Below are 14,699 nucleotides of genomic sequence, written 5' to 3'. Positions count from 1 at the left end.
ACCCATCTCAACAAATCGAATCCACAAGTCAATATGTCTCGATTCTTCCGCAGCGGCGACGACAGCTCCTCTGAGAGCAGCTCTGACGAGGAGGAGCTGTACTCTGGAGAGGAGGAGGAAGAACAGGAGGAGCAGTCTGATGAGGAAGAGTCTGAGGAGGAAGAGGAGGAGGATGAGTCCGACTCCGATTCCAGCGACAGCGATGCAGGCAAGAAGCAGGGTGCTTCGCGTTTCTTGGAGGGTTGGTCTGAGAGCGAAGAAAGCGACACCGAGCAGACCGCCAAGGTCAAGTCCGCCAAGGACAAGCGACACGATGAGCTTGATGCTACCATCACCCTGATCACCAACGCCGAGAAGATCAACGACTGGAACATCATCTCGAGCGGTAAGTAAATGGACACTTTGATCTGCCGTCCCTCCCGTGATGCTGACTCGCTGCAGAGTTCGACAAGCTTAACCGCCAGGCTGAGAAGCTGCGGGTGGCTGCTAAGGCCCCCAAGGCTTATATCAAATGTATTGCCGATCTTGAGGACTTCATGAACGAGACGATCGCCAAGCAGAAAGTCAGCACCAAGAAGATGAACAAGCTGAACGCGCAGGGTCTCAACGCCGTCAAGCAAAAGATCAAGAAGACAAACAAGGAATACCAGCCTCAGATTGAGGAGTACCGTGAGGACAAAGATGTGTACATGTTTGATTCCGAGCCCGAGGAGGAAGAGGTCAAGCCCAAGAAGGTTCGCATCAGGGACACGTTCGACGACAGCACCGCCGATATTGGCGGTGACGAGTTCACCGAGGTGGGACGCGGCGGAAAGGTTCTCCAATACACGCCAGAGAGTATTTTCAAGCACCTCCGGACGATAATGGAGTCCAGAGGTAAGAAGAACACGGACAGGCTGGAGCAAATCCGCGTTATGGAGAAGCTGAACGAGATATCGAACACGCCCTATCAACGAATTCGCGTCCTACTCACCCTTGTCTCCACCCGTTTCGATCTTGGCTCCGGTGCGACCACGTCAATGCCTGTGGAGCAATGGAAGGCGGCCGAGAAGGAAATCGGCCTCCTCCTGAGCACCTTGAACGACCACCGCGACTATATCGTCATTGAGAACGCCGAGGAGTGGGAGAATGATGACTCACCCCCAGCGCTGCAAGAGGGCCAGAAGTACATCAAGGTCCCTGGAAGCGTGGTCTCTTACATCGAGCGCCTTGATGATGAGCTGACACGGTCTCTTCAAAACATCGATCCTCACACTTCGGAGTATATTGAACGCCTGACCGACGAGACCTCGCTTTACAACCTCGTCTTCAAATCACAACTCTATTACGAGATGTTGCGAAAGGACCAGACCCTGGAGATTGAGCAGGACAGCATCAACCGCATCATCAGCCGTCGTCTGGAGCACATCTATTTCAAGGTCAGTACTGTCTGCTTCATAACTTGCGAAGTTTGCTCTAACCATTTCGCAGCCTTCCCAAGTGGTGAAAACCCTGGAGGAGAACTCCTGGAAGACGGTGCCTTCTGATGTGGACTCGGCTATTACACCTCGTGCCACCAGTGTCGAAACCCCAGAGCTCGTCAACATCCTGAGCAACTACCTCTTCGCCAACGGCGAGGGCTACCACCGTGCCCGTGCCATGCTGTGCCACATCTACTTCCTCGCACTTCACGACAATTACTACAAGGCTCGTGACCTGATGCTCATGTCCCACCTGCAGGAGAACATCGCCAGCTTCAACGTCGCATCACAGATATTGTACAATCGGACACTGGTGCAGGTTGGTCTCTGTGCTTTCCGCAAGGGCCTCGTGTATGACGCCCAGAACACCCTCCAGGAGATCTGTGGCAGTGGCCGACAAAAGGAGCTCCTCGCGCAGGGTGTCATGATCCAGCGCTACAGCCAGGTCTCGCCAGAGCAGGAGCGCCTTGAGAGACAGCGACAGCTGCCCTTCCACATGCATATCAACCTCGAGCTCCTGGAGTGTGTGTACCTGACCTGCAGCATGCTCCTGGAAATCCCTTTGCTGGCCCACATTGGCTCGTCTCCCGACATCAAGAAGCGAGTCATTAGCAAGACATACCGCCGCATGTTGGAGTACCACGAGCGACAGATCTTTACCGGGCCTCCTGAGAATACGAGAGATCACGTCATGCAGGCGTCCAAGGCCCTGGCTGCCGGCGAGTGGAAGAAGGCGACCGAGTTCATCCACGCCATCAAGATCTGGGAGCTGATGCCGAACACGGATGACATCAAGACCATGCTCGCGAAGCAGATCCAGGAGGAGGGTCTCCGGACGTATCTGTTCACATATGCACCTTTCTACGACACCCTGGCCATCGAGACCCTGAGCAACATGTTTGAGCTCGAGCCAAGGAAGACTTCGGCGATCGTGAGCAAGATGATCAGCCACGAGGAGCTGGCGGCAGCGCTCGACCAGGTCACCAAGACCGTCATCTTCCGCAAGGGCGTCGAGCTCAGCCGGCTGCAGAGTCTCGCGATGGCCCTGTCAGACAAGGCCAGCAACCTCATCGAGACAAATGAGAGGACTCTCGAACAGCGGACACAAGGCTCATCGAATGCTTTCGAGAGGTCGACGAGAGGAGGCGGCCGTGGAGGTCGTGGTGGTGCGAGGGGTGGCCGCGGCGGACCAAGAACAGGTGGCACGGGACCCCGGCAGACTGGTGGTACGCAGTTCACGGGCGGTGCTCTCGGAGCTGCTGTGCGTGGCTGAACGCGCTGCGCTGTTCTGCTTTTGAGGATTTGTTCTTTACTCGGCTTAATGGCATGGGACCGGTCTTGCTTGCTTCGGAGGTGAAAAAAGGAATAGGCAATTCTCGTGACTGGAAGCTACGAGTATAGATTGTTAAATTGACGACATTATTCTAATGAAAGTTGCCTTTTCCAAGCGAGGGTATTGATGATCTCCGTAACTACGTCCTACATGATATCCATCGTGTGTCAAAGTTGATAAATAAAATATTGTCGCAGAAAACAAATTGTCTATCGACTTGGGCTGACTTTCCGTGGTCCGTGGTCCGTGGTCCGGGGGTGGGAAGGTTTGGCGGGTTCCGATAAGATACGTACTGTAAAATTAGCGGCAGGCAAATCGCGGGTTCAGAGGCTCAAAATTCATGAGCTCCAACGTCTGACGAACAAGCAAGCCTCAGTCCGCCGACTTCCAAAACCACCCACCCCACCATCGACCATGCCGCCTAGGATACCAACGTCGCACATCATAAGATGCTGCAGAACATCAATTGAGAGACCAAGGCTGACGACGGCGCCCCTTGCGTCTCTGTTTGCCGCCCTGTCCATACAAAATCCACCACGGCAGACGCTGTCGCAAGCACGACACGCCTCGATCCTGAGCGACCTGCGTGACAACCGGGGCGCTTACAACAAGAGGATCAGAAAAGGCCGTGGTGCGTCGTCCGGATATGGAAAAACATCTGGTCGTGGTCACAAGGGTCAGGGCCAACACGGAAAGGTCAAGCCCTGGTTCCAGGGTGGACAGACACCGTTGATCTTCAAGCATGGACGGATGGGTTTCGTGAACCAGTAGGTTTTTTCCTCTCCCTCCTTTCCTCGTTGTGTTTTCCAGCAATCTGCTATGCCCTGCGTGCACATGGAGAGCCACCTTGCTGACCTCTGGTGTGTGTGCCCCCTTACACAGCGGCAAGGAGAACATCGCCCACATCAACCTCACACGCCTGCAAGCATGGATCGACGCCGGCCGCATCGACCCGACCAAGCCAATCACGCCCAAGGAGCTCATTGCTTGCAATCTGATCGGGCGTATACCGGACGGAATCAAGCTACTCGCGCACGGGCGATACGACAAGCCGGCGGAAGGCACCCCGATCATGAAGCAGCCGATCGACATCATCGTGTCGCGGGCGTCCGCCAAGGCAATTCAGGCGATTGAGTCGGCCGGCGGCAAGATCGTCACACGATATTACACCAAGGAGGCGATCCGGAACCTGATAAGTGGCAAGAGCGTCAGCACAAGCGAGCCGCTGCCCGTGGGCAAGGAGTTTGTCGAGCCGGCGCTGGAGAAGCTAAGGCAGGGGCCGTACCTGTACCGGCTGCCTGACCCTGTGGGCCGTTGGCACATTGAGTACTATCGTGACCCGGCGCACAGGGGATATCTGAGCCACCAGCTGAAGCCAGGCGAGTCGCCTAGTTTGTTCTTCCGGGTGCCCAGCAAGACGATCAAGAAGAAGGTTGCAAAGGTCAAGGAGGTGGAGCAGAGCGACAAGAAGCTATTCCAGCTTCGGTAGAGTCAGTAAAATCAGGATATATATTTATACATGAAGAGGTCTGTTGTACATCTCAAATGACATGTCAATTGTATAACTTCAGGGCACATTTTCAAGATATGCATGCACTAAGATTTGCACATGTCCAACTTGGTAAATGTTCAAACACAGCGTGAGACGCTGGGTATATAGCTTCGACTGGGTATCATCTTGTTTCTCTCCTCCCAAGATTGATAACCCTTACGTGGCCGTGCTAAAGCTACGAGAGCTATCACAAGCAATTGTTTCAACCCATGTTTGCACAGTTTTGTGTCACTCATTCTCCATACTAAGCAGGAGGGTATACAGTTCTATTCGGGCGGGATGTTGAAGTGGCGAGCGCGAGGCCAGGTCATCCTGCGCTGACAATAGTGCGTTGGATCGCCTAGGCCTAGCTAGCGCTTGGGGTTCCCATTGGACGGGAGATCCGCTTGCAGCGCAAAGCTTCCCCCTGCATGTGTTGTAGGTCAGAGCTGCAGGAGCACTCCGCAGCAGCAGCTTGCACTGTCACCGCACAACGCCATGCTCGGTTTACAATACACTCCTTCAGCATAGCCCTTACTCAACACACTATTTTCCGAGGGTTACCTCTGCGTTTGAGACACTTGAATACCCTTTTTCTGCATACTTGTCAGCTTTTTGATATCCCCTGTCTTGTTCGTTTGCACGTGTCATTTACTTTTGCACCGCCATTGCTGTTGCCTCGCCTCCGTGTTTGGTCGCATCATCATCTTCCCCACGCTCCGAATCGGTTACGTTTTATCTACTCCACCCGACTCAAAGCCACAGGAACGACCGTCGAAACACCTCGAAGATAACTCCTCGAATCACGTATCGGCTTGCCCTGTTCAAGAAGCTCAGGCGAATCCCTCCTTCGAGCAAGAGCAATATGTCCCTCTTTGGCACGTCGCCGCCGGACGAGTCGCCGTCGATGCACTCATCCTTCGCCCGGTCGCGGGCCTCGCTCTTTGACGAGGAAGATTCCATGACCGCCTCCCAGACCCAGTCTGCCTCAAACTCCCTCTTCCAGGACGACGCCTCACCCTGGGACATGCCCACCCCGCGCAAGCAGAAATCGCGGGCCGACCTACTCCGGAACCTCCTCTCCGCCGCCGACGCCCCCGACAGCTACATTGAGACGTTTGACACGGTGGTCCGGGACGGCGGTGGCGGCGCCAATGTCTCGTCTGCTGGCGTGTCGCGCGTGCTGGCTGCTGCGGCACTGGACGCTGATGCGCAGGCCAAGATTATGAGCATCATCGCGCCAGCCGGTGGCGAGGTTGCGCTGGGCCGGAACGAGTTCAATGTGCTGCTGGCGCTGGTTGGGCTCGCCCAGGAGGGAGAGACCGTCAGCCTGGACAGCGTTGACGAGAGACGAAGAAGTGAGTCTGTCCTTGGTGTCTTCTACATCAAACTTATGCATACGGCCAAGCCAAGCCAATGCCATCCCATATCCTGCATGCGCAGTCACTCGCATGTTCCGCAGTCGCACTGCCCATCGAGGACGGACATGCATGCCCTTTATCTTATCTCTGAACCCCCCCCCCCCTTCCCCCCAAGAGCGGCAACCACCTCAGCAGTGGAGGCGGATCAGCCTCGGCGCTGTGTTGGCAAATGGTCTAGAGACACCATCCGCCTGTCGAGGCCCAATAGAGCTGCTGTGGGGCGGGACTCAGGTCGATCCATGTTCTTGTTTTCCTGCTCTCACACCCTACTATCAACGCCCAATTCTCTATACACGAGAGCTTTATGTTTATTTGGCGCTTTTTTCTTCTTGTTTTCCCCCTGTCTCTCTCTTTTTACAAACCAAAAGAAACTCATCGATCAGTTAGCTGACCGTACCTAAAATCTGGAGATACAGACCTGCCACAGATCAGACTTCCTGGTATTACAGACCAGCCTTCCACAGAACAAGTCTTTGCTGGAACCAGCGAACTCGGCGCGAAGCTGCCGCAGCGACCCGTAACTCCACCGGCCAAGGATAGCACATCTTCGACATCCAGGACACCCACGACGACCTTTCGAAAGCCCTCGATGGATTACCAAGATGACCCCTGGAACACTCCAGATGTCCATAAAAACCACAAACATAGCGCCGGACCTCCTAAACCAGTGAATGGTGAAGCGCCGCCCGACGAGACCAACATCGCAGACACCAACGGCAACAACAACGGCAATGGTAACGGCAATGGAGCCCGCGGTAGTCCTATCGCGCCACCCTCACGGACGACGTCCACCTTCACAACGGCTGTCGCGAGCACGGCCAATGACTCAGCTCCTGAGCCGACGCGGCAGAGCTCGTTCGGCCCCGCTCAATCGCCTAGCGGTGCTTGGGGAAGCGAGTTCTTCGGCGGTGCTGTAGGCAACCCTGATGTGGGCGCCAGTCCATTCGGTCCGCCAGGAGGGAGTAATGGCGGTAGGGATCCCGGCGAGCCACGGCCTGGCCCCACGAGCAGAACGATAGGCAGTGGCAGGACGGGGAGTGCGCTCGAGGAGAATATCATCGTGTCGTTGATGCCCGAGAAGGAGGGCATGTTTATGTTCCAGCACCACAATTATGAGGTTGCTAGTATCAGGAGGGGCAGCAAGGTCATCAGAAGATACAGTGACTTTGTGTGGCTGTTGGACTGCTTGCACAAGAGGTATCCTTTCAGGATATTGCCACTCTTGCCGCCAAAACGGGTGGCCGGTATGTCCACACTCTACTCGCCCCACTGGGTCTCTATATGCTGATTCCGTCGTCCAGTCAATGGTAACCACCTATCGAATGACGGGGCCTTCATTGAGAAGCGTCGCCGGGGCCTCGCCAGGTTCTTGAACGCCCTCGTCCGCCATCCGATCCTGAGTCAGGAGCAACTGGTCATTATGTTCCTCACAGTGCCTACCGAGCTCTCTGTCTGGCGCAAGCAGGCCAACCTCTCTGTACAGGATGAGTTTGCAGGGCGTGCCTTGCCACCAGGACTCGAGGACTCTCTATCGCCTCAGCTCGAAGATCTGTTTATTCAAACCCGCGCCGGTGTGCGCCGCAGTGCTGAGCTCTACATTAATGTGTGCAGCGTCATGGACCGGCTTGTCAAGCGCAACGAGGGCGTCGCCGCTGACCACGCACGGATCGCCATGAGCTTGACCTCTCTGACAGAGACCACAGCAGACACATACGCGACCGACACGAATGAGGTGCCGCTGCTCAATGATGGCCTGGTCGCCATGAGCAAGCACCTGCGCACCAGTCAGACACTGATGGAAGACGAGGCGCGTGCTTGGGATGAGGGCGTGCTTGAGGATCTCAAGAGGCAGCGTGACGCGCTTGTGAGTCTGCGCGATCTTTTTGACCGCCGGGAGCGGCTGGATCGGGACAACATCCCCTATCTGGAAAAGCGGATTCAGAGCAATGAGACCAAGTTGGCGAATCTCAGAGGCAAGCCCGAGGGGATGGTCAAGCCGGGAGAGATCGAGAAGGTCGTGGAGGCCATCATCAAGGTACGTCAAATCCTTCAATGCCTTCCTATCACCCTATTGCTCGAAGTCCCATTACGCAAGTTGAGTACTGACTTGGGCGTCACGGTAGGACAAAGAGTCGATCGTCAACCAGCACAACCGCTCCGTCTTCGTCAAGGAGTGCATCCGCGACGAGCTCATCATCTTCCAGTCGACGCAGTACCACGTCTCGCACTGGAACCAGGACTGGGCGCAGGAGCGCGTCAAGTACTCGGAGATGCTGGCGGACAACTGGCGCCGGCTCATGGACGAGCTCGAGGGCATGCCCCTGGGCGACTAAGGCACTCGTTGCCTCTTGGTGTCTATGGTGAGACGGGCGATGTGTAAGCGTGTGTGGTGCCATGAGATAACACATTGCGTTCACCAAACTATAGATAATCACTGGTGGCCCTTTTGGGCAGGTACAGGCAGGGCAAAGCAAGACGAATAGACGACGGCTGCGATTGTATCAAGATTGATTGGATAAAGAACCCCTGCCGCAGTGTTTAAGTTTGCCTTTTCTTTTCTTCAGTCTGTATTTTTCCATGGGGTGCATGTGACTATACCCTGATTGCTCATACCGGCAGCTTGTTGTTTGGGGGAGGGGCCAGGAAAAGAAGAAGGAGGGTCATTGAAGCCCTCATCGTTGTGTCAAGGCGAGGGTGGAGCGAAAGTTGCGATCCCAGAGTTCATTTTGTGTATACCCCCAACCCAATTACCACATCTCTCATCGAATAACATTTATTTTTCTCCTTTTCTCGTTGAATTTAACCATCATCGCTGCATCCTCACAGCCTCTCCCTCGGCAACATAGAGCAGCATCGAGGTTGCCACATGACAGTGTTGAGCTGTCGCTGAGCAATGACTTAGATACTCAAGTAATGTGGAATGAACTCTGACTTGTTACAGACAGTGGTCACTGAACATAACGAGGTGTGGCATACCAAAGAGGTCAAACAAAGCCACTTTCTGAAATGAGTGGCATGCATGGCCATTGTGCATTCAGTCATCGTCCTTGGGTACTGCTCTTTCCCTTTTTTTAAAAGGACAAGTGACGGGAGACAACGACAAAGATCCACGAGTGTTCGAGAAACTGGCAGCCTTTCTAAATATCCTTATTGCGCCATCGCTGAAGCACAGGTGGTTGGCCCTTCCCTGACTGCTCATCTCGACTTTCTCCACCAGTGATTTCCTTCAAGGGCCCTCTGAAGATCCCATCTCCGAAAGCCCTCACCCCAGTTCCTCCAACACTCAGACTGCACTGCCTGACTCTCATGTCTCTTCCACATTAGGCATACCAAACCGTGCGATTCCCCGAACCGGCGGAATGGCTAGTCCTCGTCCATCTTGTCCTCCTGGGGGTACTTCTTGCGGTACCAGGCGACGAAATCATCAATGACACCAGGCCAGGAGTCTTCTGGGTTGTAGAACAAAAGGGCCTCGTCCTCCATGGTCTTATTAGCGAACTCGAGGGTCATGTTCCACATGTCCTTGCTGACGGAGTGCGTAAACTTGTCCTCGATGAACTCGGCCCAGAGCGCAGACCAGTCGCGAGAGGCAGACTTCCAGGGCCGGCCCGGTGGCGAGAAGAGGATGCCCCAGTAGATTTTTGCATAATCGAGTGCCAGGGATTTCTGCGAGGCCTCCTTGCCGGCTATGAAGGCGTGACGGTAGACTTTGCGGAAGTAGAGTCGGTCGGAGGACAGCCTGGCGACGAGGTCACGGACGTACTTCTTTTGGGAGGTCTTGGTGAAGGTGGTCAGGTCGGTGGCCTTCCAGCCGTCGACAAAGCCCTGGCGGGTGATCTCGCCCATGGCGGGGGCCTGGACCAACTCCATGGCGACGAACATCTCGGCGTTCTCGACATCAACGCCGAGGTTCTGCTGCAGGTACTCGAGAGTGGTCTCAGTGGACAGGACATCGCGAGTATCGCCACGGGCCGGGTCAACAAGATCGTCGTAGGCCTTCTCGATGGCAGAGACACGAGTATTGTCGACGCTTCCAGAGCTCAGATACCTATACGCAACCATAGTCAGTGGGTGATGCTCAAATGAAAAGAAAAGACAAAAGAAGGCCTCGTAACGGTGTATCTTGCTTCGGACGGAGAGGGAGGTTCAGCATCCTGGATACGAGCTTCCTGGAGAACGGTAGCGGGACTCGCGTGGGTGGTGGGGGTGTTACGGGTTGTGGTGTTTTGGCAATCCAGTCTTTCTCATACCGAGAGGTGTCACGACCGCCTTGATCGTCACGTCTCCTCTTTTGCCTGGCCATTGCTTGGGCTGGAGAGGAGGTAAATGGTGATGATAAGGGCACTGACGGGGTGTGTGATTCGGATTGGGAAGCACTCGGGGTGTTGGCAGGTTGACCCGAGTTGGACTTGGCCCCTCTCTTCAGCTTGTGGACTAGCTTCTTGAGCATGGCTGCAGGAGCACTGGTGGTAGATGACCTTTGGGAGGAGAGAGTTGGGAAGTCGTTGGCCTGGCAGGTGCAGCTTGGCCCTGGCCCCTCTCCCCCAGCAACTACTTTGCGGTCGCAGCCCAAGTTTTGTTGAGAGTCCAACCCAGGCGCACCAGCAGCACAACACAACACTTCCTATATCCTTAATACAAACGCCCACTTCAGCCTTATGGTCCTTTGTACTTTCTGATTGTTGCTGCTGCTACTGCTGTTGTTGTAACCCACCACCACAGTTTATTTCTGGATGTTTAGGCTGTCGTCCCAACTTCCTTCCGTTCGATACGATAGTTCGATAGAAATACAGATAGGCAGGCAGGCAGGCAGGCAGGCAGGCAGGGGAAGGTCCAGGAAGCTCGAGATGCTGCTTCGGCAGAGTCCGGCACGACACGAAGAGGGCAGAGAGGCAGGGCGAGTATGGTGTTTTTTTTTAGAGGTCGAGGGTGGCCAACAAGATACACTTACGTATCTGCCGCAATATCCAACCTGTAGTTGGCGTTTCTGAGAAACTGTTTGTGGGGGGAGATGTTAGATACAGGTCCCGGAAAGCAGGCGCACAAGGTCTGATTAGATATGCAGACGTCGAGGGGACAGCACCATGCCATGGAGACGAGAGGGTACGGTTGCAACAATGCAAACAGGAGAAGAGAGAAACCTACCCTCTGGGCTGTCTTCTCATTGGCTCCAGTGGCAGACATGAACCTCTGCACCATGGCCTTCTGGATGGTGGTGAGGGGAGGCATGTTGGCTCCGAAGCCGAGGAACACAAGGGAAGAGAGGTTACAGTATGATTCTGCTCGAGGTCGGCCCGAATATCGCGGTGCACGATCCCGCGTGGAGATTACCTACAGCAGGTGCAGGCAGGGTAGACAGATCCGGGGCAGGGTATAATTAGAGCTGACCTTATTTTATGGAGAGGGAGATATCTCAAATGGTAGAACAGTAAGACAGTATAAACGGAGAGGGCGGGAGGGGGAAGGGGAGGGGGAGTGCTAGATGGAGCAGAAGAAAGTGACGACAGGGCTGATGCCCAAGGGACGAAGAAGGGCCAAGCACAGCGACGACCATGACTGCTCCTCTAGTGGGGTCAATCTAGCAGTCCAAAGGTGGGGTGAATTAAGACCAGGGTCTCGGCTGGGCAAGGGGCTGCTGCTAGTGCTTGCACACAAGCAAGCCGCGATAATACAGTGAGCTTGTGGAACACTACATAAATTGGTTGATCCTCTGCAATATGAACCATACTATAGGTGGGAGAAGCAAAATCCCAAGAACGGATTCATGCGTCTCTGCCAGCCACACTCAGCCCAGCTCACTCATGTATGAAGCATAAATACAACACATTCTCTGCCTGCACGCTCCCATGCAATGGCGATATCCAGTGACCACTCCAGGAGAAAAAGTCCAGGCCAGAAGATGGAGGACAAGGATAGGTTGCGCCATCTCACCATCAAGCCGAAAAAGCACAATAAACCCGAGTGCTTTAAGACTCCAGATGGGACCACGCACACCAATGCTACACAGAGTACCATGGCTGTGGGTCACACCGGCAATGTTGTCGGCTCTTTCAAAATCTTAGCAAGTGTGCATTCACCCCAAGCAGTAGTTCCATTGAAGGTATCATTGCCAATTGAGTGTCTCAAGGTGTGAAGAGGTTTGCTGTGCTATTCATAACCAGAGTGAACATTCAGCAGAGTATGAACAGTACATACCCAGTATGCAAATACAACCCCCATTCGAATGGCGTAGTGCGATGTGATGTTCCGTGACAAGCCCAAAAGCCATATGGCGCTCCAGCTCTATAGGACTAACATACTACCATCCTGGGGTCAATGCACGGCCAAGACACCATATCTGAGGGAAATCCCTACAGAGGCTACTGCGCAAATGCCAACTCAAGTGATTTTCTCATCCGGTTCGAACCAGTTCTCGATGCTATGGCCTGTTGTTATTCAGGTGATCTCTATGCTGGGACTCCTAATTGCCCATCTTACGCAACCTATCTTCCCAGATTTCTGGTCACCGGGCTCACATGTTCCAACATGGCCCTCGCCTTTCTCAGTGCGCCTAAGAGTCTTGTCCGATATCTTTGTGGCTGCTGCTGGTGCCTGTAGTGAAGCAAATGCACCACGTAAAATTGCAGGATCATTCTCCTCCCTGGCCCGGCGCAATGTCTCGCGGCCGTCCTGCTCTCTTTTTTGGTATGATCCCCCCTCCGTACTCCGTTCCCTCTGTAACACCGTTTAGGGCCATGCCCTATGTCCTCTGCTCTCTGTATTTTCCCCCTCCTTCGCCATCTCAGGAGCTAGTCAGCCAGTCGATCTGGCCAAACCTCGACATCGTATCCAGCTTCCCATCGCCCAGCTTCACGCTCGTCGAACGGATCATGCGCGGGTCCAGCCTCAGTGCGTCACACACTTCCTGCTGCGTCTTGGTGCTCGCATCGTACCGCATCACAAAGTAGTGTCCGTTGTGGTGGAGCGCCTGGTTCTTGGAGATGGCGCGCGGCAGCGTGAAGACGCCCCAGTTGTTGATGGAGCGGATCACGCCGCCCTGCTTGAGAACGAGCTGGCCGGCCACCGTGACGATTCTGTCACACACACACACAATGTCAGCGAGTCTGTCGGTTTCTTCGGCTGCAGGGTGAGGAGAGGGCGTTCGTGGAGAGGATGGGGGAGGCGTACTCTTTTACCTCGACGAGATTGCCGGGTCGTACCTGTCATAGCCACGCCGTTAGTACGTCGTCTCTTCCTCTTGTTTGCCTTTCTCTCTTTTCGGTATTCCCATATATGGTGCGCGGGCTATACTCACTATCCCAATCATCTCATACAACATCTTGGCGGTTGGCGATGCGGCGACATGGACAGAAAGGTGCGTCAGAAAGCTCTCGCGGCAAGAAAGCAAGACGTATGAAGTTGGGCGGCGTTAGCCGAATGTCAATTTTCAGGCGGGACGGCGGCAGGCGAGGGGCTCTGCCAAGACGGCTTGGGCCGGGGTAGACGCTGGGAGATCCCTGCAGAGCGCCGTAACCTCATTCCTCACGAGAGGTTCTATAACGTCCAACGTCACAAAGTTACGATACACTTGAGGGCGCACTTCCTTCGAATGGGGAGATCTATTCAGTTGTATCTCTGCTGAATCAGAGGATTTGGAAAGGGCGCGCGAATGTATGCTTAAGCAACATGAGAGCGTGAATGTAGAGACGTTTCCCGCACAAGGGTGACTGCCATCCGCAAACGAATTTCGTGTCCTTCAACAGTATCAAAGCCAAGCGACCCAACAGATTATGCGGCAGACTCAGCACTGCTGTCTGCGGTCTCAGAGTCCTAACGATACACTAACTTCGCCCTCGTGGTTTCACAACATAACATCGTCTATCAAAGCCGAAATCTCAACACCAAGGTAGCCTTCGTCCGAAATGGAAGCCTGGGAGTTGACGTGACACATCATCATCTTCCTCGATCGTATCCTCTGCGGAGTCTTCATCTTCCTCGTTCGTATCCTCTCCGGGGTCTTCAACTTCTTCGTCCACCAAGATGTCCTGGCAGAAACTTTCATATAACCGCTCAATAGAATCATCGTCGAACGTCTTGTCAAAATCCTCACCAATCGCATTATCACTGCCTGCTTCCAAATGCTCGTCTGTGACCTGATCGCCAATGGGGTCCCATATGGCGACCTTCTTTTTTAAGAATGCCAAGGCCTCTTGAAAGCTCCCAACAGCCCCAGCTTCTTCATCCATGTCTGACTCGGTATAATGGTACTCACGGTAATCACGATCTGATTGTGTCAAGAATGGGTTGGGTATGCCCAGTCTCAGATTGTTCTTGTAATGCTCCAGTATCAGATTTGCGATAACGCGGTGCCCTTCTCGCTCAGCTGCTCGAACAGCACCATCATATCCGGTCGTTCCACGGTAGGCACTCAGCGCGTTGGAATTGAGAAGGAGTTTCACCATATCGAGCCTTCCGAAATAAGCTGCTCCATCCAAAGCCGTGTGTCCCCGTTTCTCGCATGCAGGTGCGTTGACATCGGCCCCAAGACTCAGCAGGAGGACGGCGACGTTCAGGTCGCCGCGGTGCGCCGCGATCTGCAGGGCCGTGAACCCGCATGACGGGGCAGGAGCTGCATTAACCATTTCGCGGGGGTTGTCCGTGCTGTCCAGAAGACTATCAATAACCCTCATCTTGCGTTCATTTCCCTCAGGCGTTACGGCATCAAAGTCGCAGATAGCCTGAAGTGCTGTTCTCCCACGAAAGCCACGAGCGGGCGAGCTCGGGTTGGCGCCTTTCTGCAGGAGCCATGTCACCATCTCCTCATCAGCCAACATCGAGGCAGCTTGCAGCGGAGTCAGGTTCCCACCTTTTGCAAGAAATTCGATCGATGGATAAGTAGTGTACGCATCGACCTCTGCTCCTGCCTGCAACAAGTCCTCAGCCAAGTTGATCCCACCTTTCAAGAGAATGCAAGC

General features: G+C 54.4%; 5 protein-coding genes across 5 annotated transcripts; 2 read left to right on the top strand and 3 right to left on the bottom strand.

The window, feature by feature from the left end:
- Window positions 1-3,207: 3,207 nt before the first annotated feature.
- On the top strand, window positions 3,208-8,541 carry M406DRAFT_344168 (uncharacterized protein; the record flags this gene model as incomplete). Its single annotated transcript, XM_040921952.1, has 6 exons — window positions 3,208-3,560; window positions 3,676-4,278; window positions 5,180-5,682; window positions 6,162-6,989; window positions 7,047-7,780; window positions 7,869-8,541. The coding sequence occupies 6 exons, from the start codon at window positions 3,208-3,210 to the stop codon at window positions 8,076-8,078; spliced, it is 3,231 nt and encodes a 1,076-aa protein (XP_040781382.1). The 3' UTR covers window positions 8,079-8,541.
- Window positions 8,542-8,746: 205 nt separating this feature from the next.
- On the bottom strand, window positions 8,747-11,085 carry M406DRAFT_354443 (DUF298-domain-containing protein). Its single transcript, XM_040922918.1, has 3 exons — window positions 10,891-11,085; window positions 10,697-10,740; window positions 8,747-9,793 (listed from the first exon to the last, which is right to left on the bottom strand). Exons 1-3 carry the CDS (start codon window positions 10,972-10,974, stop codon window positions 9,109-9,111), a joined length of 813 nt encoding a protein of 270 aa, XP_040781381.1. The 5' UTR covers window positions 10,975-11,085; the 3' UTR covers window positions 8,747-9,108.
- Window positions 11,086-12,135: 1,050 nt separating this feature from the next.
- On the top strand, window positions 12,136-12,513 carry M406DRAFT_53910 (uncharacterized protein; the record flags this gene model as incomplete). The annotated part of the gene is made up of 1 exon (XM_040924530.1): window positions 12,136-12,513. A coding segment is annotated over exon 1 (275 nt), but the record flags the coding sequence as incomplete, so codon positions are not given.
- A 13-nt stretch (window positions 12,514-12,526) lies between these two features.
- Window positions 12,527-13,063, bottom strand: M406DRAFT_244618 (ribosomal protein S6; the record flags this gene model as incomplete). The annotated part of the gene is made up of 3 exons (XM_040916270.1): window positions 12,527-12,818; window positions 12,913-12,944; window positions 13,040-13,063. 3 exons carry the CDS (start codon window positions 13,061-13,063, stop codon window positions 12,527-12,529), a joined length of 348 nt encoding a protein of 115 aa, XP_040781379.1.
- A 390-nt stretch (window positions 13,064-13,453) lies between these two features.
- Window positions 13,454-14,550, bottom strand: M406DRAFT_354442 (ankyrin). Its single transcript, XM_040922917.1, has one exon. The coding sequence runs from the start codon at window positions 14,538-14,540 to the stop codon at window positions 13,620-13,622; it is 921 nt and encodes a 306-aa protein (XP_040781378.1). The 5' UTR covers window positions 14,541-14,550; the 3' UTR covers window positions 13,454-13,619.
- Between the last annotated feature and the right edge of the window lie 149 nt (window positions 14,551-14,699).

The sequence above is a fragment of the Cryphonectria parasitica genome (genome assembly GCF_011745365.1).
Source record: "Cryphonectria parasitica EP155 unplaced genomic scaffold M406scaffold_1, whole genome shotgun sequence".
Taxonomy (NCBI): Eukaryota; Fungi; Ascomycota; class Sordariomycetes; order Diaporthales; family Cryphonectriaceae; genus Cryphonectria; species Cryphonectria parasitica.
This window is presented reverse-complemented; position numbering and strand designations above follow the sequence as displayed.